Source organism: Hemicordylus capensis, chromosome 2 (genome assembly GCF_027244095.1).
Source record: "Hemicordylus capensis ecotype Gifberg chromosome 2, rHemCap1.1.pri, whole genome shotgun sequence".
NCBI classification, from domain to species: domain Eukaryota; kingdom Metazoa; phylum Chordata; class Lepidosauria; order Squamata; family Cordylidae; genus Hemicordylus; species Hemicordylus capensis.
In genome coordinates this window covers 98444246-98469582 of record NC_069658.1, presented here as the reverse complement: position 1 = coordinate 98469582, position 25337 = coordinate 98444246, and the positions used below count along the sequence as shown (strand labels likewise).

At 41.4% G+C, this 25337-nt stretch overlaps 1 protein-coding gene across 10 annotated transcripts in view; it reads right to left on the bottom strand.

Annotated features, from left to right (window-relative positions):
* Window positions 1–25337, bottom strand: part of FRMD3 (FERM domain containing 3) — a 225423-nt gene that overhangs the window by 8545 nt on the left and 191541 nt on the right. For 9 of the 10 annotated variants that reach the window (XM_053292931.1, XM_053292929.1, XM_053292922.1 and 6 more), the window contains 6 exons: window positions 22506–22569; window positions 18985–19073; window positions 17342–17416; window positions 16802–16870; window positions 15413–15534; window positions 13507–13644 (listed from right to left, as the gene is read on the bottom strand). In XM_053292931.1, coding sequence (XP_053148906.1) covers window positions 13507–13644; window positions 15413–15534; window positions 16802–16870; window positions 17342–17416; window positions 18985–19073; window positions 22506–22569 — 557 coding nt within the window. Of the gene's footprint in view, window positions 1–13506; window positions 13725–15412; window positions 15535–16801; window positions 16871–17341; window positions 17417–18984; window positions 19074–22505; window positions 22570–25337 lie in introns of all 10 variants that reach the window. The other variant, XM_053292932.1, reaches the window with a different exon arrangement.

The following is a 25337-nucleotide window of genomic DNA, read 5'->3' as shown; positions in this document are numbered from 1 at the left end:
CTTGAATCAGAATTTGGAACCATCGATTACCCACTGTGATGTGTTTAATGAATTATTTGTGGGGAAAATCTCTTGTATTCGGGCCGACTTGGATTTCGTCTCCACTCTGATGTGGAGGTATCCAGCAACTCCTCTTATGTGGTTAGGTTGGATCAGTTCCAGTTTGTGACTCCTGAGGATGTGGACAAGGAGATTGGAATGGTGCAGCCCACCACCTATCTTCTTGAACCTTGCCCAACATGGCTTATACTATCTGGCAGGGGAGTTGTTGTAGAAGGCCTGGTAGGATCATATATGCGTCTCAGACGCAAGATAGGATGCCTCTTAGTCTTAAGGAGGCAATTATTACACAGCTTCTAAAGAAGCCTACCTTAGATTCCTCAGAGCTGAGTAACTATAGGCCTGTCTCCAACCTTCCATGGCTGGGCAAGGTAATTGAGAGGGTTGTGGCCTCCCAGCTCCGGACAGTCTTGGAGGAAACGGATTATCTAGACCCATTTCAAACTGGCTTCCGGGCTGGCTATGGGGTGGAGACTGCCTTGGTCGGCCTGATGGATGATCTCATAGGAAACTGCCATATACTGAGTCAGACCATTGGTCTATTTAGCTCAGTATTATCTTCACAGACTAGCAGCGGCTTCTCCAAGGTTGCAGGCAGGAGTCACTCTCAGCCCTATCTTGGAGAAGCCAGGGAGGGAACTTGAAACCTTCTGCTCTTCCCAGAGCGGCTTCATCCCCTAAGGGGAATATCTTACAGTGCTCACACATCAAGTCTCCTATTCATATGCAACCAGGGCAGACCTGCTTAGTTATGGGGACAAGTCATGCTTGCTACCACAAGACCAGCTCTCCTCTCCAACTGGGAATTGACAGAGGAAGTGTGACTCTGTTGGTCCTTTTGGACCTCTCGGCAGCTTTCGATACTATCAACCATAGTATCCTTCTGGAGCGTCTGAGGGGGTTGGGGGTGGGAGACGCTGCTCTGCAGTGGTTCCGCTCCTGCCTCTCAGGCAGGTTCCAGATGATGTCCCTTGGAGACTGTTGTTCTTCAAAATCTGAACTTTTGTATGGTGTCCCTCAGGGCTCCGTATTGTCTCAGATGTTGTTTAACATCAACATGAAACCGTTGGGAGAGATCATCAGGAGATTTGGTGCAGGGTGCTATCAGGATGCTGATGACACCCAAATCTATTTCTCCATATCAGCATCATCGGGAAAGGGCATAACCTCCCTAAATGCCTGCCTGGAGACGGTAACGGGCTGGATGAGGGATAACAAACTGAGATTGAATCCAGATAAGACGGAGGAACTCGAGAGATGATTTTGATCTGCCTGTTCTGGATGGGGTCACACTTCCCCAGAAGGAACAGATACACAGTCTAGGGGTGCTCGATCCAAGTCTCTCCTTGGTGTCCCAGGTTGAGACAGCGGCCAGAAGTGCCTTCTATCAGCTTCGTCTGATACGCCAGATGCACTCGTTTCTTGAGATAGACGACCTCAAAACAGTGGTACATCTGCTGGTAACCTCCAGACTGGATTACTGCAGTGCGCTTTATGTGAGGCTGCCCTTATACATAGTCCGGAAACTACAGTTGGTCCCGAATGCGGCAGCCAGTCTGGTCTCTGGGTCATCTAGGAGAGACCATATTACTCCTGTATTGAAGGAGTTACACCGGCTGCCGATATGTTTCCGTGCAAAATACATGGTATTGGTCATAACCTATAAAGCCCTAAACAGCTTGGGCCCTAGGTATTTAAGAGAACATCTTCTTCGTTATGAACCCCACTGCCCATTGAGATAATCAGGAGAGGTCCATCTGCATTTGCCACCGGCTTGTCTGGTGGCTACTCAGGGACGTGCCTTCTCCTTTGCTGCCCCGAGGCTTTGGAATGCGCTCCTTAGTGAAATAAGAGCCTCCTCATATCTGACAACTTTTTAAAAGTCTTTAAAGATGCACCTGTTCACCCAGGATTTTAACTGATATTGTTTTGATTGCTTTAATGTTGTTTTTAGAATATTGTTTTAAATTTTTAAATTGTGTTTTAAATTTTTTGCTTTTAAATTTTTTTGTTTTTGTCTTTAATGTTTTACTTTTTAATCTTGTTGTAAACCGCCAAGAAACGTAAGTTTTGAGCGGTATAAAAATATGTTAAATAAATAAATAAATAAATAATAAAATATTGTTTGCCAGAAACGTTATTGATAATGGGGCTATCATTTAATGTCAGTAAATAAGAGATGAGCACATCCCTTGTCCCTTTTGTCTACTATTTACAAATTAGAAATTTTATTCAGGGAATGGCCCATTCTTCAGATATTTTTAAATGTCTGATTGAGTTTGAAAAATTACTGACAGCCTCCCGTTCACAAAAAGGTTTATACAAAAATGTATAAAATTCTAATCCAGAATAAAGAGAACTGCAACCAAATTAAGAAGTGTTGCATGGGGGTGGGGAATGTTCATGTAACTATATCTGAATTTCAGTGGAGGCTGATATGTCAGGGTGATCTTCAATTTTGTTAAATGTTACAGCCAAATAATTTTTTAAAAATTCATTTTTCTTTGGTACCTTATGCTTATACATCTGAATAAGAGGCATAGAATGATAAATGTGTAAATGTAATTTGTTGGTGTTATAGTTGAGCTGATGTTAGACATATCTATTGGAACTGTAAGGAAATAAAGGATTATTAGAGATATGGTTATTTGTATCTGAATTTTTAAAACATGTTTATACACTATTTTTCTGTGTGATTAAAAGTTAATATGGTATTTAATTTGTTTTAAAGTCTGGGATAGAAGAGTCGGGGCAAAACCAACAACTGATTCAGATAGCTCTGTATGCAAAAGGGGATGGTGCACACAATTGTCTGCTAAGCTCCATATCAATCTATCTGCACCCTGTCTTGGTCTTTCAAGGTGGTAGTTTATTCCAATCTGACCACTGATGCTTACAAATGATTTTGTTGGGGTCCAGCAACATTTTGCGCATTGCACATATTCATGATGCAATCTTCTTGACAATGTGAATTTTCATACTACATTAATTCTAAGCTGATCACAGAAGGGAGAATCTGTTGTGAGGAAGAAAAGGTATAGACGACTTGCAAAAGAATATTCTGCCTGCATTTAGCATAGGAGAGAATATTTCAGATAATTATTTTACCCATCCTAGTATCTGCATGGGGGTAACATACAAGGGCAAGCTGTGCACCCCCCCCTCACTCCAGCAACTGTTTATTTAAAGCGACCTTTTCTTCCAGTTCTTGCCTTATGTTTTGTTTTTAACTACGGCAAATTTATTCGACATTACAATCTTTAGGCCCCCTTTTTATTTTTATTGACATTTTATTGCAATTTCATGATACTGTCTAGCCTTTATGGAAAGAAACCTTCTTCCTCTCCTCCTTATCAGCCTCCTCTCTCTCTCCTCCTCCCCCTGCCTTCAAGTGATTGTTGCTGCTCTTGATTCAGTGTTGCAGGGAACAAGAAACCACTTTAAAGCACATCAAAAGGACAATGAAAACATTGACCTGGTCTGTCTGCTCTGACTGTGCAGGAGATTTAAATGACAAGTCAAGCCTCAAATCTAAAGTGTGAATGTGCATAAACAGCAACACATATCTACATGAAATGTGGACAATATAATGGCCTCACAAGGGTCTATCATGCATAACATTTTCATTCCATTCTGACAAGAAATAAACAAGTTCTAAGTAGTGATTTCCCATTCTAGCCTATTGCTGAAAGAGGGAAGAGGGAACTGAGTGAAGGAGCAGCAGTCTCTGTGCCTTCCTTTACAGGCTCAACACCAAACTGATCCATCTCCTTCTGCTCTTCTACTCTCCTACTATATTCCCCCCTCATATTTTTATATCAGCAACATTGAACTATATCACTTATTCTCCCCCCTGCCCCATAACAAAAAGAGCAGCAGCAGTCTTCTCTCTCTTCCTACACATTTCCCATGAAGACAGCATATATGGCATATTAGATTAGCACCATTAAAACTGTTTTTACCTCATGTGTCTTTTGCATATTGTGCTAACATATAAGAGAAAGAAAGTAGAAAACTTAAAGCTATAGTTTAAGAAATTAAAAATACAATGATAATTCAAATTTCAGAATCAAACCACACAGCATTGTGTTTCTATTTGAATTAAGTATATGAGAAAAATATGAAAATCAAAGAAGCACTCATGGGGGAAAACCAATCAGGATGACAACCCACATTATCTATATTATCACTGTACTGAAAAAATTGCAATTTAATCTCAGCTTCCCCCAAAAGAAGTATGTAGCCTCCAACAGTGGAGAAGATCCAGTTTTTAAGGTTGAACCTGAAGAGAATCACCTACAAGAAGAGTAACATATGTAGATTTGGCAGGATTCCTAAAGCCTTTCAGCAGTTGCCATTCCTGTACAATTAATTTGACATTAAGGTTACAAATATGACCCCCTCCCGCACCCCAGACATGATTGATTATTATTCTGTCAATAAAAGGGTCCAGTTTGCACAGTCAAAATTGGGGGCTTTCTTATTTTTCAATACAATGTCCTTATATTTTGTTATTTTTGTCCCACATAATGTCATTTATATCTGCATTTGCTGCTGCAAACTATATGAAGTGATGCAACAGGAGGCTGAACTGAGGAACAAACTATGCCTCCTTCTTTAACTCTTAGGCCAAAATCCATGTATGCATTGTAATGTGCTTTAATGATTAATGTGCTTTAATGATTAATGTGCTTTAATGATTTGAGAATTGTCCCTCCCTCCTCCTAACAAACTTTACCAAAATTCAAAAATTTTGCTTTTCTCACTTTAAAAAACTCATGTCATTAAATGAGTACATCTGTTAATAATGGCCAAAGAGGTGTACCCATGGGAGTCTAAAATGTGGGAAACTGTGAAAAAAAGACATTCCCAAATGTGTACAGGTCTGTAGAAAAAATGGTTGGATGACTCAAAATGTACTTCAGATAGAATGTTATCTATTCATAAATGAAACAAAATATTATAGGAAAATTGCAATGTGATCATAAATCCACCTTCTTGCATTGACAATCTAAAAAATGATTTTTTATCAATAAATTTAATCAATATAAACCGCATTCTTTTTAGCAAGTACAGCTCAACAGTGGAAGAAAGTCTCAAAAGCGCTTTAAATTCCATGAGTGGAATCAATTTTACTGCAACTGATCTCAATATGTCTGAAGACCTAGCTTTAAATTATCTGCTGGCACTGATAGAACATTTTGGTTCTTACTATTACATCTGCCCTCTTAAAATAAAATGTAATTGTCTATACCCAATAGGTTTTCTAGTCAGTCTTCCTCTTCATGCCATCACAAGCAGCTGTCCAAAACATTATCTGAAGTTTGGCACTTTGTGCTGAAATAATTCATGCCTTGTGATTCCAGCCTATCTATCTGATATTGGTACATCTACATTCTCATTTGTTCAATATATGCCCTGGAGAGAGCATCAACAATTGTTAATTTTTTCCTGGATCTATATACCACTTTTGGCTGTTATTTTTATAGTTTTAATTGCCACCTTTGGATTCTTGAAGGGATATTATACAAAAGGTTTTTCAGAAAACCCAATTGGTCTGTCATCTGTTTTTAAGTTACTACTTTTCCATAGATAAAATTGGTGGAACATTGCTCATCAAAATATTAATGCCAACATTCCTTTTTCAATTTGATCATAGCACTGCTGAGTAATTGTCAGTGCTTTGGAAGAATATTCAACAGGTGGCTCTTTCTGCAAGCATGCAGCACCTGTCCTATAGAACTGGCATCTACTGACACAGTTACTGAGTCTTTCACACTCTAATTCTTTAACACAAGACCCTTTGTTAGTAGCTACTTGAACTAACTGAATGCTGATTTATTGACTAGCATCCAGTAAAAGCCAGCATCTCGTACCAATTTACTATTTTCATGATGTTATTTCTGTTGCCAGGTTTGGAACAAACTTTGCTTGATAAATTACCATTCCTAGAAATCTCTGGATCATCCATGTTCTTTGAACTGGTTTCAGCTATGGCAACTACTTTAGTTGATCAGGTTTGACTCTTCATGGGTGAAAATACAGGAGAACCTCGTTAATCGCGGACTCAACATACGTGGTTTCATGTGCCCGCGGTCGGATAATTGGCACCTGACCTCGATATATGCAAAACAAACAAAAAACTCCAACAGCAGAAAAAGGTTTAAGACTCACGTATCCACAGGTCAGGGGTGGGTGGAAATGACCTCTGAAGTCATTTTCGCCCACCATTTTGTGTAAGAGAGCCATTTTCTGGCTAATTTTTTAAAAGGAAACCCCTGCAATTTTTGGATTAAAAAACCAGCAAATTGAAGTATTTGGGGGGCATTGCTGGACAGCTAGGGACATACTGAACACGGTAGGGCAGTTTCCCCTGTGAATTTTGGCCAATTCTGCCCATTTTGAGATTTTTATACAAAACAAAAACTCTGTGATTTTTTCCAGCAAAGCCCCTGCTGGACAGCTAGGGACAGACTGGGCACAGCAGGGCACTTTCTCCCATAATTTTGGGGCAATTTTGCTCATTTTTTGTACCTTTTTTGGTACCTTTTTTGACCTCCAGGAACCTAACCCCTCCAATCCCATTGCTTCAATTACCCAGTATTCATGGTTTCCTTATCCACGGCAATTGAAAAGAATGGAAAAGAAAAGAACGGAATCCCCGCAAATACTGAGGTTCTCCTGTACATCCTAGATATTCTTCAGACATGGCAAAAATTACATTACGAATAAGACAACAGATATTTATATGCCACTTTTCAACAAAAGTTCCCAAAGTGGTTTACACAGATGTAAGTAAATAAATAAAATGCTTCCCTGTCCCCAAAAGGCTAACAATTTTAAAAAGAAACATGAGATAGGCACCAGCAACAGCCAGGGATGCTGTGCTGGGGATGAATAGGGCCAGTTGCTCCCCGCCCCCCGCCTAATTAAAGAGAATCATCATTTTAAAAAGGTACCTCTTTGCTCAGTTAGCAGGAGACATTTTCCTTTATTGTGTTTCAGGTTCCTCTTGACAACGGATGTGCACAGAACTGGTTTGGCGCTCCTTTTCTGGAGCACCGAACTGGTTTGAAGGTCCTGACTTCGAGCCGGTTCGGAGGGCGGGGGATCATTTTAAGGGACAGAGAAGGTGCTTCCTACCTGCCCATCCCTGCCCCCCCCACTTCCCCCCACTGGCGCTCTTCTAAACAGCATGGGTGCGGGGCTGCAGTGTTCCTGATTGCAGCCCCATTCAGCATCGCCATGCTCATGGCAGACGTGAGTGTGCATGTGTGCCATGTGTGCATGTTGGCTATGAGCGTGGCGATGGTGAATGGGGCTGCAAGGAGGAACGCTGCAGCCCCGTGCCCATGCTGTTTAGGAGAGCGCTGGCGGGGGGGGGAGCAGCAGGGTAGGAATGGACAGGTAGGAAGCACCTTCCCTGTCCCTTAAAGTGACAGCCCACCCTCCCAGGAGTGCACAAACCAGTTCCGTGCACATCCCTACTCTTGACCCCTGTCCAAGGGCCAAACTAGATGTGGCTTTATTTACATTATTAGCCCAGGCAATTGGACCATGGCCAAGGGTAGGACCACCATTTTCCTGATCCAGAATGCCCCCCAAATGCTATTTACACAAGGGAAAAAAGATATTTCATTGGAGCCAATGGCGCTTTCCCCTCTGGAAATAGCATGCTCAGCTAGTCTCCATCCAAATCAGGACTGTGTCATGATAGAATTAATCCCCCTAACTCCCACCATGGTCCCAATGCAGATCATTCCCCTTATGTGCGGTTTATAAGCAGAACAGAAAAGCAAGCACATCATCTCTAATGAAGTGACTAGTGTTTTTGTCCTAAGAACTCACTTCAACCTCCCATTATATACTTACTGGTCTTTCCCCAAAATACCATCTATAAAATAAGCAGCACCATCAAGGCCATCAAATGCTTATTGGATCACTCTTTGGTACACCTCTGGAACTGAAGATACCAAATAATAATCTTTAAATTTGTACCTGTCCAAAGGCAAATGTACAAAGGCAAATGCACACAGCCTGGAATTTTAGCCATCCCTGTGTGTGTGCCAAAGTCCAGTTTTGCTCTCCATCTGTGTTTGCCAAAATTCAGTTGATGAACAGCTCTGCTGCTGCTAACTTACCCAAACTTTGTTCTACAGTAGGTAATTGAAAATATTATCCGAGAATTGCTTTCTTACAGCTCTGGAGTCCAAACAGATATCTGCTTTCTGGTAACTATTGGATTGACCCACTCTATAGTTTCTTCTTCCTTGAATATCATCTTCAGTTCCTTTTAATCTTTATCCCTTAATGTGACAGGAACCTTCCAAGATTCATGAATTACAGTCGTATCTATGGATTTATTTTTATGGAGTACTTTTATGCTTATTAATCCATTTAATGATCATCCAACTTTGTTTTCAACTTTATGTGGTTTAGAGACAGCTAATTTTAGTTCTAGAAAGCCTAAACAAGCCTTTCAGTGAGTTTCATTTTTAACATGAAATTAAAAGGTTGTACAGGAGTCAAAAGGACTAGTTGTACAAGACTCAAAAGCTGAACATTAAAAGCCATAAGACTACAACTTCTGTCATTCACTATTTGTTGAAAGGTTGTATGCAAGCAATTCAGTACCTTGGATTTATATCCCTCTGTACCTGACAGACATGATTATTTCAGGAGAGAGAGAGACCCTCCCCCCCGCTTGTCAACTCAACTAATCAACTAAATGACAATTTAATGTATTTTTGAGCCTCGTAAGTGGATCTTTTGCTTTGATCTCCCTCCTAACCCAGCTTCATTCTGCTGTTCTTCTCTATTATCTTTTGGAGGGAAACCTCCCCCACTGTACAGGTATTAATACTATAGCTTACTACACTGAAAGTGAGGACATTTATTAGCATGATAAACGGAACAGAAAAGAAAACCAGACTTTTCCATAGACTAAAATGTTCAAATAACTAAATCATCTTCAACTTACCACCACTTTTAGCTGTGATCCTAGACCCATGTCTCAGCAAGCGAATGCACACATCTTTGCTACAATGGTTAACCATTCGCAAATGAATACTCTTCCTGGTTTGGATTTTTACTAGGCATTTTACCATATTGACTTCTTGCTGTACTTTCTACTGCACCCTTATCAACTAGTCACCCATACTGGCTGTGACCTTTGCTAAGTTTCCACTGTGTTCAGCTTGGGAAAGTCCTGCTGAATGAATCAAATAACAGGCTTCTAACATGACCAATAGATATAGCCTGCCAGAGAACAGAATGGAAGGCTATTTTTAAACCTTTCCAGTGGTCTCATAATACACAATACAATTAACTTCAAATACCAGCTATTTCCTCAGCAGTTGCTAATAAACAGCTGCATTACACATGCCAATCTAAACCTTTAAAAATGTTTGCTGCGCTAAAATGCATAGTAATGAAATGACAGTAAAAGTGTAAAATATCGAAGTAAAAATAAATTATGACCCATCTCTTTCTGTTCTTTAAGTTTGCACCCATGTATTGAAAGAATATTATTTGTGGGAGCAATCTAGGTGCACCACTGTTACATGCCATTGCTCACTGGAGGGGGTGAGCGCTCCCTCTTGAGACATTGTTAGGCAATGGATTCAGGCAATGAATGCGCCATAGAGCAGTGAGCGCAGGCACCCCACCTTGCCCCCTAATGCCTGCTGCTGCTGCTCTAACCTGACCTATGCTGCCATCCCTGTTGTTTTCAATGTGTTTGTTTGATTGATTTTTATACCATCTCACCCTCCCAGTATTCCCCTCCCAGCCTCACCCTGTCCTCATTGGCCCGGCTTCTCCAGGTCAGAGGTCGGTGCTGATGTCATCCATCTTTCCTCCACCTTCCAGGCACTTCATATGTCCTGTCCTGGGGCTTGCTGTATCGGTTAGGCAGCTCCTGACCCTCCTTTTGAGCACTGGCAGTCCAGTCAAAGCAAGGCAGGAGTTCAAGCACTTTCAAAATGGTGACCACAGCACCAGCCCCTGTCCCTCGCTGTCAGTGCTGCTCTCGCACCAATAACTGGCTCACCGTCTCACTTCCAACATGGAGAGCATGAGCCCATCACTGGTGTGAATGCAGTGCTGGCAGTAAGGGACAGAGGTCGGTGCTGCTTGGCGCCCATGCAGAGTGGTCCTAAGCTCTAGACACTTATTTTTATTTAATTTTTTAAAAAAGTTTTTTAAAGTTCTTACATGTAGTTTTGTAAGTTCTTACAAGTTTTTTTAAGTTCTTACATGTAGAAATAATGAACATAAAATTAAGATGTTAAAAACCCACATCACTGATGCAACAGCCAGAATCCAATTCTTCCAGCAAGAAGTGTGAAGTGATAATATATAAAAGCACTCACTATTAGGGATGGCTAATAAACACCAGCCACATTGCCTAGGGCAAAATACCACTCAACATTGGGCAAGGAGGAGGGGGATCATTTGAAAGGGCAAAAAACTTTGATTCAGTTCTTGATGTCCGACCAAAGCAATGGTCATAAAAAGCAGCAAGGTATATGCGAGAGGTGTATTCCTTTGGAAACATCATCATTTGTTCAGTGATTATGTTTCTCCCCATTGTACCCTTCTGGTAACAGCCTGTTGGTGTAACGTAGCTATAGTCTTTCATAATGTCATGGTAAACTGACATTACAGAGCAGCAGCACTGGAAATATTATGGTTTATTCAAAGTTACTGCAGGGCCCATGAAGTTACACCACCAAATCTATTAGACATCAGCTATATTGATAGAAGTAGCTTTATTCAAGAATCAATGCTATGTAGTCAGCAAAAGATATGTTGATACAAAAGGCATGATCTGGGTGTGCTTACTATGTATATCATGTTACAACAGAACTTGAAAAAATGCTCTTGATTTTTACCAGTAAAAATCTCATAGATGTTGCGGGGGGGGGGGGAATCTCATTTACATGTTTTTCATAATTAACAATTAGTTAAAATCTCATCAATTTATACTAATTTTTACCTATGAAAAACATATAAAAGGGAGGCAAAGACAGATCCTGAAACCCATATGGGTGGCCAGTACAAATAATTCTGTTTATTTCATTTGCAATTTGCAATGGGAAGGGCCCTGCCCAGGCAATAGTTGCTTCTGTGTCTTCCTGTGCAGTGTCCACGAGCAGCCTCTTTCTGGAGACATGTAAATTAACCAATCCTTTCCTGCTATGGTCTCTTTTGGAGACATGCAAAATAACTAACCCGTTCCTGATCTGGCCTCATCTGCTCTATTTTCAGACATAAAGCTTCTGTGTAATCCTCTTGATGCAAAATATACCCTTTGGAGAAGCTTCTGCCAGTGACTGCCAACAAGAAATGCTGATGTGCTATTTATAAATGTATAAAATCATAAGGGCCTCAACCAAGTCATTAACATGTTCCCTAATTCACAGACAAGCCTCCCGAGGTGAGCAAATGGCTCATGGAAGGTGGCGAATTATGTTCAAGGTCAACAAATATACTTGTGCAACAAAATGAATCATATCAAGTTGCTTGGGGAAAGCACATATGGAGAACTGCAGAAGAGTTTGTGCTGAAACATATAGACTAAAAGTATATCGCTGAGTCAGCCGCACACAATACATACCCATTAAATTTGGCAAGCAGGGAAACAGAAAGACAGATTCTCTCGCTCAACAAAGATTAGACAGGACATTTCCTCCTAATGCTGGAAATTATGACTGCAGTGAGGTGCCAAAAAGACATTTCTGGGGAGGGAATTCCCAACATTCATCTCTGGTCTGCCCTGGTTGTTTTATTTCAATGACACCAAGGAGACAGAAACAATCCTTGCCAAAGTCATATAGCTAAAATAAACTATAACCTTTACTCAGAGACAACAGTGGATAAATTTGTGATGTCAGCCTATTGCTTTGCAATTGTTAGAAGTGTGTTTTAATGCTGCTAACAATTTCACCATCATTTGGGAGCATACATCTCTTTTTTTTTTTTGGAAATGCACCATTTCCCAGAATTGTACTCACTGGCTGTACTACAGTTAAGTAACTCAACATTACTACTCTGGAGTTACTCTAAAGGACTACTTAATTTCAATAGAACTACTCAAGAATAATTTAGTCTGGATGTCAGCCACTGAAAGCGATACATACATGAGAAGTTTGATGAAAATCTATTAACAATAATCCTTAAATTTGTATTTATCTCCTTTCCTTCTTCCATTGATATTCAGAGGCATAATGACTCTGAACATGGAAATTATGTCAGCTATTGATAGATCTATTTCAGCTGGGGAAATCTCTTGCTGGGAAAATGTGGCTTCCCTACAGTGAAAGTGCTAGCTTTGCTTAACATGTTTTCAGCTCTCCACAATGCAAGCTCTGTTTATGCGAATGTCATCTGGCTCCTTAAGAGCAGCTCTAAAACAAGGCTACATTTCCATGAACCTTCAGCAATATCCACTGTTTCACGGATATTTTCTTATTTTGTTTTTTCCCCTTAGAAGCATGTGCTATACACCCACTCTCCAGCATTAGTATACATATTCTCTTTTTAAAAAGAAGCAAAGGCCATCTCTTTTGTAGCAAGGTACACCACACTGCACATTTGTAGTTATCATACTACTACTACAGGACTGGGGCCACCATAGAGTGAAGGGAGAAGTTGCTAAAAAAAAAAGTTTTTGCCTGTACCATTTCTAAGGACTCCGAGAGCTAACAGCCCTGTCATCAGGAAGCAACCTTTCTTAAGGAACATGAGATCAGAGAAATCCAAGGTGATTCCAGCAGCCTGATGAGGACTATATTAATAGTTCATGACTCATGGAATTTCTCTTGGATGGAGGTTTCAAAAGCATCATGCCTTGCATGAATCTAATGACTAAGGGAAAACACATTGGCAAGGAATTCATGGCAATCTACAGAAATAAAATCACATACAATTAAACAGGACAAAATTGGAAAAAGGGGATACCAGGGCCCTTTCGATATTTACATGAAATCTAGTGGGCCACTGTGTGAAACAGGATGCTGGACTAGATAGGCCTTGGGCCTGATACAGCAGGGCTGTTCTTGTTCTTAAGTCTCACAGACCCACTGTGCAAACACAGTGAAATTTGATGGTAGTGAGCCCAGAGGCAAAACTTCAGGATAAAGGCTGATGGCTCCAGTGAGCATCATTTTCAGCTCCACCATTGAGAACATTTAAACCTAAATTATGGTCATGCTCCTGCAAGGCAGATATCCTGTAGCGACACCATTCTTTTCTATCATTGGACAATCTTTTTGCTTCTGCTTCTATCACACATACACAAGTGCATCCTCTGCTCCAAACAGACTTGCAAAGCCCCCACCACTCTAACATATACATAAATATGTCATGTACATACTGTATGCTGTGATGAGGTCAACCCATCAGAAGCCACCCCATGCCCAGTCTACCCACACTGACACTCACCGAGACACTTGGGGTTACGAACACGGGAGGGAGTTTCACGCGGCATGGAGAAGGATTCCCAAGCTGCCAGGCTTCCAGGAAGGAACACAGGGATGGGGTCATGCTGGACCAGGTGGGAGCTGATGGCAGGGTCTTCCCCTGCCAGAGTATAAAAGCAGCAGCACCAGTGAGAGCAATGACCCAGCAGCAGGAACTTCTCAGCCAGCCCGCTAAAGAAGCTGAAGATATGTCAAGTTTAGGAAAGAACCCAGTTCCAGTCTAAGGAACCAGCAAGAGACAATAGCCAAGGAGGCTGCAGGATAAGAGTAATTCCAGCCACATACACTGAGGGAACATACTGGAAAGGATATCTAAGCTCTCAGTAAACTGCATTTTATGCAGGCAAAGCATAAAATGCATAAACTAGACAGAAAGTAGGAACAGAGCGGGGAGAATCAGTCTCATGCATCCATGTAAGTGCCTCCTAGAACTACTTTATTGGTATGTTGTCTGACTCCTACCCAGGAGTAACAGAAGAATATCTGGTTGTGTCCATTTAAGCAAATGAAGACAAAGAGCCAGTGTGGTGAAGTGGTTAAAGTGTTGGACTAGGACTGCGGAGACCAGAGTTCAAATCCCCATTGAGCCATGATACTCTTTGGGAGACTCTGGGCCAGTCACTTCTCTCTCAGCCGAAGCTACTTCACAGGGTTGAAGAATAAACATAACCATGCACACCACTCTGGGCTCTTTGAAGGAAAAGCAGGATAAAAAATGTTATGTATTGGGTATGTATGTACGGTATGTATGTATGTATGTATGTATGTATGTATGTATGTATGTATGTATGCTGTTATATTACATTCTCTCCATGAAGTTTTCAACAATAAAAGAGTCAATGGCTGACATGTTCCGCAGCATAAGGTGGTTCTGCTTGCACTGCTGTGAGCTCCTAAGCAACTGCCAGCAGTCTTGCACTTTTGCACAAGAGCACAAATTCTCTTCTATTGGAAATTATCTAAATAGTGCTCTCAGAGTGTGGATGCACTGCTTTAAGTATCTGCATTCTTGCTGGTTGTTCCTTAGTGCCTGCAGCAACGTGGGCAGCTCAGAACTGCCCACATTGCACTGTGGAACATGTCAACTACTGTGTTTTTGGTCCAGTTCCAGTGCAGCCACACAACTCAGTGGGATGCTTTGTACAAATAGTTATTGCTCAGCTTTAATTCTCCATCTCTAAAATGGGAATACTATTTCACAGGATTATGATAAGTATGAGACCATTGATTCTGGCTCTTTATAGCAGAGATATAGCAGACTACAGGCTAAATTAGGTGTTGCTTTCCTACTTGCAAAAAAAAAAAAGATTTCTTACATTTATATCACACCCTTCATTTAAAGAGGACAGAGGAAGGTACATACTCCTCCCTCTCATTTATCCTCACGACAACCCTTTAAGATAGGTTAAGCTGAGAGACAGTGACTGGCCCAGTGTAACCAATTGGCTTCATAGCTGAACAAGAATTTGAACTAGGGTCTCCCTGGTCCTAGTCTAACACTAACCCAGGGCTGCACAACTTTGGCCCTCTAGCTGCTGTTGAACTACAACTCTCATCATCCCCAGCCATAGTGGTCAATAGTCAGGGATAATGAGATTTGCACAGTCTAACAATGGCTGGCGGGGTAGGGGGGCAATGTTATGGAGTCCTTCTCCAACTACTATACCATACTGGCATTTATAGCACATTTCCATGTTTAGAATATTAATAGTGCAATGGTCCAGGTATTTCTCTGGTTACTGACAATTAAAATAATGACTTCCAGTATTGCTGCAAATCTCCCCAAAAGTCTATGTACAATTTCTGCTTTGTTTGTTGGTTCTCTGTGTATGTGTATATAAGAGAGGCCACATCAGAAACAGACTTGCCTTCATCAGAAAGAACGTCTTCCTGGTCATCTGAGGATGGAAGAAGAGGTTGTAAAGGCTCCATATTAATAATCAGTTGTTTGTTCAAAGAATGAGAGCTGCGACTCTGCGTAATGCTGGTTCTAAAAAAGAGTGGGGGAGGGAGGGGAGGAATCAACATTTATTTCTCCTCAAAATACTTGCCAACAAATACAACAGTAATTCACAAAAGGTATGGCAGGACAAACTTACTTTTCTTAAAAATGCTTCTTTGCACACATAATACAGAACAGTTTGCAAAAGATCACCTTCCCTTATTTTGCACATAATGACAGCATGCCACTTTGGCCCCTAGAATTTCCTCATGTGATATTAATAGGAGAAAAATCAATTAGGAGAAAAATTTAGACAGCTTATAAAGGATAAACCTTGTAAAGGATAAAGGAAAGGAAAGGAAAGGAAAGAAAGGAAAAACAAACATGAGAAACCACTGTCTTCAATGGCCAACCCAGCCTCTGCTGTGATTCTAGGGAGTAAAAAAGGAATAGATCTTTTGTAGTCAGCCCCATTAACTAACTGTTAACTGGACACCATATTTAAAGGTCAAAAATGATTACATAAAATAATGGTACTAAAAAGGATTCAACACACACACAGTCAACATTACAATTGCTTAGAGTTTACTGGAATCAAATATGCTGCATCCCTTGAATTGGCTGACAGGTTAATGCAGCACAATGCATGCAGCGTTAACTCCCGTGCTAGCTCCCACACTTCCAAAGTGGGGGCATTCTTGTGCAGGAGTGTGACTAGTTTGGAGCGCTTCCCACTCTTATTATTTATCTATACATACATACATATTTATATACTGCCCAAAACCTGTGTCCCTGGGCAGTGTACAACAAAAACAATACAAATTGATTCACTACTTTTGTAGCCAATGTACAGTGCTGGTCACTGTGGAACTTGGTTATTATTTCCATGTTTTGGGGGTGTCCGTCCCCCCCCCCCCGGCATTTTGATTGCCCTAGCATAACAACTTAGGCTTTCAAGCCAGTGGCTTTGGCTTCCAGACCACTTCAGCCAGAAAAGGGGGGAAACTCCTACCATAAATAAGTAATGGATTTTGGGATGCGTTATGACTAAGCCTTCTGACTTTTCTTGAATATTTAGGGCCAAGAGGATTTCACAGCTTCCAACAGGGTGCTGTATATACGTGTGTGACTTCTTAGTTTAGGAAGATGCATCAACAAAACTGCAGTTCTTTGATCTAGAAGATAAGGTGGGAAAGGCAGCCCTGCTGCCACTGAAGCAGGACAATGGCCAGTTTGGCAGCCAAGTTACAGTCTCTTAAGGAGTCCTTTGAACATTAGCAGCAGCTTATTCTGGCATGATTTAGATCAGAGGTACCTGTGCACTTCAGGTGGCTCTCTCTGGATTTTACAACTTGCTTCAACAACCTCTTTGGCAACTTTTCCACTGTAACGAAACACAAAATTGACCATGTAAGGTATTCGTAAGCTGAAGATTTCATTTTGCAACGGAGTAACTAAATACTTAAAGCTAGTACATATATTTGAAAGATATCAGATTATATAAATGTGTTCTGTCTTTAAAAATGAATTCAACTCTCAAGATATTCTGTGGGTAAAAATCCCACAGGAGAGCAGGCCTTTTAAATGCAGTAGAAATTCTATCCCTGGTCTGTGGCCTCCACCCAACTGCCTGCCAAATGCACTGTGCCTTCATCTCTTTGTAGGGATTTCATATGAATAATTCGGTCTCCATTCTATTAAAAACTTCTCTGTTCATTTAAGATTGTTAGGATGGACAACAACCAATGTTTGTAAGATTACAGATGGGGAATCTGAATTTTTATTGATACGACCTGCATAGTTCATAGAACTTAGCTAACAGACCATATTGCTACTAGTATAAGAAAACAATTACCTGTATCGGAACCTGCTGCCTTTAAAAAATATTTTGTTGCTGGACATAGTCTTGATTTGGCTGGATTTTGCATACCTTCATAAGACAATTACATTTTTAAGAAAGAAAAAATATGATGTATTAATATACAAGAGGTTGTAGTTCAGAGGTAGTGCACAAGCTTTGCATGTAGAACATCCCTGGCATCTCCAGATACAGCTGGGAAAGGCCACCTGAAACCTTGGAGAGCTGCTGCCAGTCACTGTCAAAATCACTGCTATAGATGGACCAATGGTCTGACTCAGCAAATGGGAGCTTTATATGTTCATAGCACTGACACTTTAAGGCTGTTTACACGAGCAGACCTACCCGGGCTTGTGCAACCTGGGTAGCCCAGGGTTTTTACCTAGGCTTTTGCCCAGGTAAAAGGGTGCGAGTGCACCGCCCTACCTGGGTTCCTGGTTGTGTGTCTGCTCAGGCTGCAGACAGCCTGAGGAGACACAGAGCCGGGTGCCTAGAGTGCCCAGCTTACATGGGAATCCCTCAATGCAGCACACTCCTTGCGTGGTGCATTGAGGGATATCTGGAGACCAGGCTGCATTCACCTGGCCTCCAGAACACCGCACTGTCAAGAGTATTGCAGCTCACGCAGGCGCGCGAGCTGCGTATCCCACAGAAGAACAAAGATCATCTGAGGGGAAGGTAGGGCCGATCCTGCCTCCCCCCTCCCCACACCCTCCCTGCCCCGCTCACAAGTCGTGAGAGAGACCTTTTTGTCTCTCTTTCACTACACTGTTTCTGTGTTCCCTCTTGCCTGAATGGTAAGAAGTTCAACACAATCTTTACAAGGTAAGTTTCCTTTGAAGGAGAGAGCAATGGAGAATGTGATGTATGTCCAATATTCATAGACTCATACTCATTCACAGATATTTAATTATGAGTGGTCAAGTAATAAGGAGTGGATGGCAAACATAAGCAAACACATATGCAAGCAGTATATTCCAAAATGCAGTATAGCCCCCTGCAAACCAAATCCCCTGCACGTGCACAGACACAGACACACAGCTTCAGGGTCACTTCACACATTATACATTTCATAGCTGAAAAATGCTTCCACACAGGAATAGCCTGAAGCTTATGTCATGGCCAACAGTCACTCCCAGCTTCAACACATGAAACAATATATATGTATGTCACATGATGACTTCTATGGCTCTGTGTAGGTAGGAAATGTATGGTTTAGGTAAGTCTCTAGGAGTTACTTTTGTTACAATTCTTGGATTAGCTAACAACCAGTAGAATCTATTGGTCCTCCATGCCATACCAGGCATGTCCATGCTTACTAGAAAATCATATCTCCTTATGCTTATCACAACACCATAACTCACATCAGTACATTCTGTATAATGAGTCAATGTTTTCTGAATGTTCATAAAACCAACAGCCCATGGGATAGTTTAGTTCACTTACTGCCTGGCTGTTACTAGTCTGCACAGTTTGACTCCCTTGATTCTTTCCACATAACCTTCTGCTACCCTAATCAATGATCAGGTGGGCTTTCAGTAAGCTCATCTGCAGAAGATCAAGTGCAGCCTCTTATTGACTCTTATTGTTTTATGCTTATCTAGATATGTTTATTTTATAATGGAATTAAATATTCTTACTTGTAAAAAGCCTGGTTCTCCACTCCACACTTCCAAAGATGTTTGCAGGCTGCTGGTGTAGAGGTATGGAATGACAGCATAGCCTTTTTCTAAATGTTGGGAGGAAAATGGAACAAAAGTAGATAAAAGTTAGCTTCTCTGAGACTTTGCTGGTCTAAGGACATGATTTTTCTTGAAGCTGTGAGAGACTTCTTCTGGGTGGGAATGGGCCTGTACCTTAGAGAATGCTGAAAGTTTCACTAGGTCTCTTCCAAGATATTGGGTTTCATATTTCTGCACACTCATTAGTGGTGGTCTTTAAATTTCCCTCCATGTTCCTCCAACATCATCTCATTGCCTTTCTTTTTCTAGACCCCTTCCACCTCCTCAACCTCCAGGAAGGGGTATGAAATATTATGGTGAGACCTTGATCTTCTGCCCCCTTTGCTACAACTCTATATAGGTCTCCCTGTTTGGAGGATTGAAGAGCAGTCACTTAAAAGTCCAAAGAGCAATACCTTGAATAAGCCACAGTTAATGGTTAATAATTCCAACACAATTTCTTTTTGAAAGATTTGTTCCTATAAAAACAAGGCCTAATTCTTCTTACATTAAACACCTCCAATTAAACCATTTTTAAAGTGTACATCAAATTATGAAAACACACAAAATTAGATTACAGAGAACCATTCCTGTAGCTCAGTAAGGGACTATGTATATATAAGTTTCAAAGGTATTTTCCAAATGCATTTTTCTCAGTGCAAAGGACTACTTTAAAGCAAATTCTATATTTAGACGCTTAAGTTGAATGAATATGGATGAGAACAACTTATTTTATAAGGACAAGAATAAACAAATAAGCATGCATACTGTATATTAGAAATACACAATTTACAATTACTGACCCATATGTTGTGCAGCAAAGCAGGCACAATAGCGTTTCCAGAGTATGGATGTGCTACTTGAAGCATTTGTATGCTTGTGCAAAAGTGCAAGACCGCTGGCAGCCCTTCAGCACTGCTGGTGTATTGGCAAGCCTCATTATATGCAGACTCATTTCTTGTATCAAAATTTATTTCAATACCATTGGTATCCTGAATAATCTGAGGGATTTGAGAACAGGGGGTACTGCTTTGCAATAATTCTGTTCCTATTTCTGGGGCAGTGTATTGGCATTACCTTGTTTTACGTGGTCTCTATAACCACGGTTATGCATGTTCACAGGTGTCTAATTGACATGCAATTTTATTATCTGAGGATACAATAGGGTTAAAATACACATATCCGTGATTCCTATTATCTCTTGTTGTTGTTGTTGTTGTTGTTGTTGTTGTTATTAATTCGATTTCTATACCGCCCTTCCAAAAATGGCTCAGGGCAGTTTACGCAGAGAAATAATAAATAAATAAGATGGCTCCCTGTCCCCAACGGGCTCACATTCTAAAAAACACACCACAAGATAGACACCAGCAACAGTCACTGGAGGTACTGTGCTGGGGCTGGATAGGGCCAGTTACTCTCCCCCTGCTAAATAAAGAGAATCATCACGGTAAAAGGTGCCTCTTTGCCCAATTAGTAGGGGACTAGAGGGCCAGAAGTGACTGTGGAGGTCATTTCCAGCCGCCATTTTGTCAGGAGGAGCCATTTTATGGCTAATTTCTTTTTTAAAACATTTTTAAAACACCCATTTTTTTGTGGGGAGAAACAAGGAATTTGGGCCTGGGGGGTACATTCCTGGACAGCTGGACACCCACGGAGCATGGTTGGGGACTTTTGCCATGTTTTACATGCCCCTTTTTTGTCCATTTTCCAGCTTCCAGGAACCTAACACACACACACCCAGAGGCGTAACTATAGGGGGGCAGGGGGGCACGTGCCCCAGGTGCCATCTTTTCTGGTCACATGGGGGGCGCCGCCATGACAAAATTTTTTTTTTTAATTTTTTTAAAAAATTTTGTTAATACAAATGTTTCCTGCTCAGTGCAGCAGTGCTGCAGCAGTCAAGGGAGCACGTCAGCGCCCCCTCCCCCACGAGCGGTCCCTTCCGCGCCGCCCGTGCCCCCCCATTGCTTTGCTGGCGCCTGGCGGCCAGTCAGTGGCCTGGCATGGCGGCGGCGGCGGGCGCTTGTGAGGAAAAACCTAAGTATAATGTAGTATGTTGGGGGCGCGGGGGGGGCGCCATTTCAGTGCTTGCCCCGGGCGCCGTTTTCCCTAGTTACGCCTCTGCACACACCCTCAATCCCATAGTGTATCTGCAGTTTCAGCTTCTGTTGACCCCTCTGAGGAACGAAAACCCTGCGAATACTAAGGTTTGCCTGTACCTGAGGTTTGCTGTGCAACATGCAGGGCTGCATCTTTAGAATACAGGGGAAAAAATTTCTTTCTATGCCATTGACCATTGTATCCTGAATCATCTTCGGGATTTGGGAATAGGGGGTACTGCTTTACAATGATTCTGTTCCTATTTCTGGGGCAGATTTCAGGGTGTCACTTGGGGATAGTTGCCTTGTGAAATGAGAGATTTTGTACGGTGTCCCTCAGGGATCCATCCTATCCCCGATGCTTTTAACATCTATATGAAACTGCTGGGTGAGATCATTAGGGGATTTGGAGCAGGGTGTTATTAATATGCTCGTGACTCCCAAATCCAAGACATCATCATCAGGAAATGGGCATTGCTGCCCTAAATGCCTGCCTTCGGGCAGTAATGGGATGGATAAAGGAAAATAAATTGAAGTTGAATCCAAACAAGATGGAGGTAGTAATGGTGAGGAGCCATAATTTGAGGGACGTGATAAAACTTTCTGTTCTGGATGAAGTTGAACTCCTCCTTTTAGGAGTGCATACATAGTTTGGGAGTGCATGACCCAGGCCTCACCCTGGTGTCTCAGGTGGAGGCTATGGCCAGGACCACTTTCTATCAACTTTAGCTGCGTCTGTTCCTTGAAGATAATGATCTCAAAACTCTGGTGCATTCAATGTGGGGCTGCTTTGTATGTCATCGGAAAACTTCAGTTAGTTCAAAATGCAGCAGCCAGATTGGTTTCTCAGAGAGACCAAATAGCTGCACTGGCTGATGATATGTTTCCGGGAAAAATACAAAGAGCTGGCAATTACCTTTAAAGCCCTAAACGGCTTATGACCAGGTCACCTGGGAGAGTGTCTTCTTCATTATGAACCCCACCACACATTAAGTTCATTAGGAGAGGTCCATCTCCGGTTGCCGCCAGCTCACCTGGCAGCGACTCGGGATCAGGCCTTCTCTGTAGCTGTTCCTGGGTTCTGGAATTGGATATTGGAGGTCTAAGAGTTTTAGCAGCCTTTAAAAGAGCCCTAAAAACATATCTTTTTAGCCTTGCCTTTAGTGATTATTGAAATGATTTTAAATTGGTTTTAGTTTTGTATTGATGAGTTATTTATTTGTTTTTATCTGTTTTTATATCTGTGGACTACCTATCGCCATCTGGGCAGTATAAAAATCAAATAGATAGATAGATAGATAGATAGATAGATAGATAGATAGATAGATAGATAGATCCAACCTCTTTTTGAGTTCCAATCACATAGAATGTCTTGCCTTCAAACTTTAATTTGCAGACATCAGACCTATAAGAAAAAGTATTTTAAATGAGGAAAATAAACTACAATTTTAAAATGTTTTCCGTTTCATGCAAACACAGCCAATGCATACTTAAAAAAAATATTTTAACACTCAAGAAAAGACACTTTGGAATGAATTCTTCACTGTGAAAAATAAGAATGTAATTTATTAAACTCTATAGCATAAACTGAGCAGAATACTTCAATATATTTCAAATGCTGTGCATTCCAGATCTTTCAAAACAGAATTATAGGTCTGTGAGCAGGGCCATATCTTTTTCATTTTTGTATGGTGCCATATATAGCAACAGATGCAGTATAAATAATAGAAGATGGTAAAAGTAAAGTTGTGCTGTCGAGTCCATTTCGACTCTTGGTGACCACAGAGCCCTGTGGTTGTCTTTGGTAGAATACAGGAGGGGTTTACCATTGCCTCCTCCTGCGCAGTATGAGATGATGCCTTTCAGCATCTTCCTATATCACTGCGAAGATAGGGGGGGATTTTAAAACAGCTAATTGGAGATCAAGCAGAAATAAATTAGCGAGAAGTGCTATTTACACCTCAAGATATTTTTAATTCTTGATATGTAGGTGCTTAGGAAAAAAGAGAGCTATATTGTTCAGAAGCAGATGATGAATAGAAAACTATTATACCCTAAAAATTCATGTCATAGCTTTATGCATCTTTTGCATATATACAACTTGTTAAATCTGCATCTTACTGCTTAGGAAAAGGTACAAGAACATGCTGAACTGTGTTAATCTCTTATTCTATTTTCAGCCCAAATCTAAACAAGTCTACTCAGCAGTAAGTCACAAGGAACTCAGTGGACTTTCTGTAAAGGATGCCTAGACTGGCAATCTGATCCACTGAGTTCACTGGGACTCCAGAAGCCGTTAGTCACAACTGTCCTCCTGAAATTAATGGGACTTTAGTTAGTCATGACTAAGTTATCTCATTTATTTCAGAGAAGTTTAGTCATGACTAATCCTTCATCCAGATTTTGCCCAATTTATCTAATGCAGTCCTAGCAAATTAATTAGATATCTTTGCATTGCTGTATAATAAAATCAAAATCAGAATCATATTATCCAGGGATAAAAGGTGGTTATACACAATTTGCATTCAATTTATATAATGTTACCTTATCTCTTTTGTTTATGGATATTCACTCAAATGTTACACACACACTCGTATATATAATTTATAGACATACTCGAACTATGGTTTTTTATTAGCATTGCTACAATATTAGTAGCAAATGGTCAGGCTCTTCAATATATTTCAAATCCTGTGCATTCCAGAACTTTCAAACCTGGATTAAAAACCTGTGAGCAGGGCCATATCTTTTCCATTTTTGCATGGTGCCAATATAGCAGCAGATGCCAATATAGCAGCAGATGCATAAAAGAAGGAACGAATGCATGGAAGGAAGCACTAAAAAATAAACTTTCTGGCAATTAATACATTTTAAACTTAACTAAACTGCAATAGGAAATAAGAAATATTTCAAACAAAGTGGTGTTATTAAGTACTGATGCAGTCCTTCAGTTTTTCATATGCTTAAATCCTATTTGTTAATGGGACTTCTGCAGGACGCAATTCAAGTGAATAAGACTGGTGGTCTGCCCAGAATATTATTGAGTATACAGGATAGCCTCGTTAATTGCAGGTCTAGCACCTGTGGTTTTCGCAAATCTGTGGTCGAGTAATCAGCACCCGACCTCGGTATATGCGGGGGGGGGCAGAAAAAGGAGTAGAGCCGGGGTGTCCAGAAATGATCAACCCTTCTGGCTGAGGATGGCCAGAAATGATCTCGGAGGTCATTTCCAGCCTTCATTTTGAGTTCAGGAGCCATTTTATGGCTCATTCTTTGAAAAAACAAGGGGGGCATGATTTTTGATCAATTATCTACTCTTAGGGGGCATCCTTGGACTCCTTCAAGCCAGTGGAGGGACTTTATTTGGCTTGTTTTATCATTTGGGGGGTGATTTTGGGTGGTGTGGGAACCTAACCCAGTTTACATTCACTTTAATGCCCTGTTATTTGCAGATTCGGTATACGCACCACCCCACGGAATGGAATTCCTGTGAATAACGGGGTTATCCTGTATAGTTTCCATATATTTTCGTCTAGGTTTCAGGGCATGAGTGTGGGGCTGGCGGCAGTGGGATCCCCAGGTGGCAGCCAGGCTCACTGCAACCCACATGCACTTTGGGTGTCATCCCTGACCCCCATGTGGAGATTTGACGAGGGACAGCAACCTGGCAGCTGGAGGGATTGCAGATACCGCACCTGACTGAGGTGGAGGAAGAGCATTGGGCCTCATTGCTCTCGCGAAGCCTGAGAACGGGATTTGGAATAAGTACTAGGTCTCACGAGATTTCACAAGACTGTGGCCAGCTATATAAGGGAGCTCTGGCTGATGATGCGGCCCAGACCTCCGAGGAGGCTGAAGAGTGAGGATTGCCCGGGTAGTTGGAGGCACAGGGTCAAAGGGGAACGAGGAGCAGGGGACAAAGGTGATGCAACCTCCCCTCTCTGAGGCCACATGGAGCCCCTGACCCTGCAGACAGGTCCCAACGAGGGAACCTTACACCAGGGTAGCTACATTTATGCAGCAAGGTCATTTCCACAGGCAGAAATGAAAACTAAGCAGCTTCTGTGCTTAACTTGAGACTGGATTTTTCAGTGCAGGAAATTGGAATCACTTCAAAAGCAAATACAATTTTTGGTAAGAGCCTGGGGCATACACATATGCTTCCACTTAACT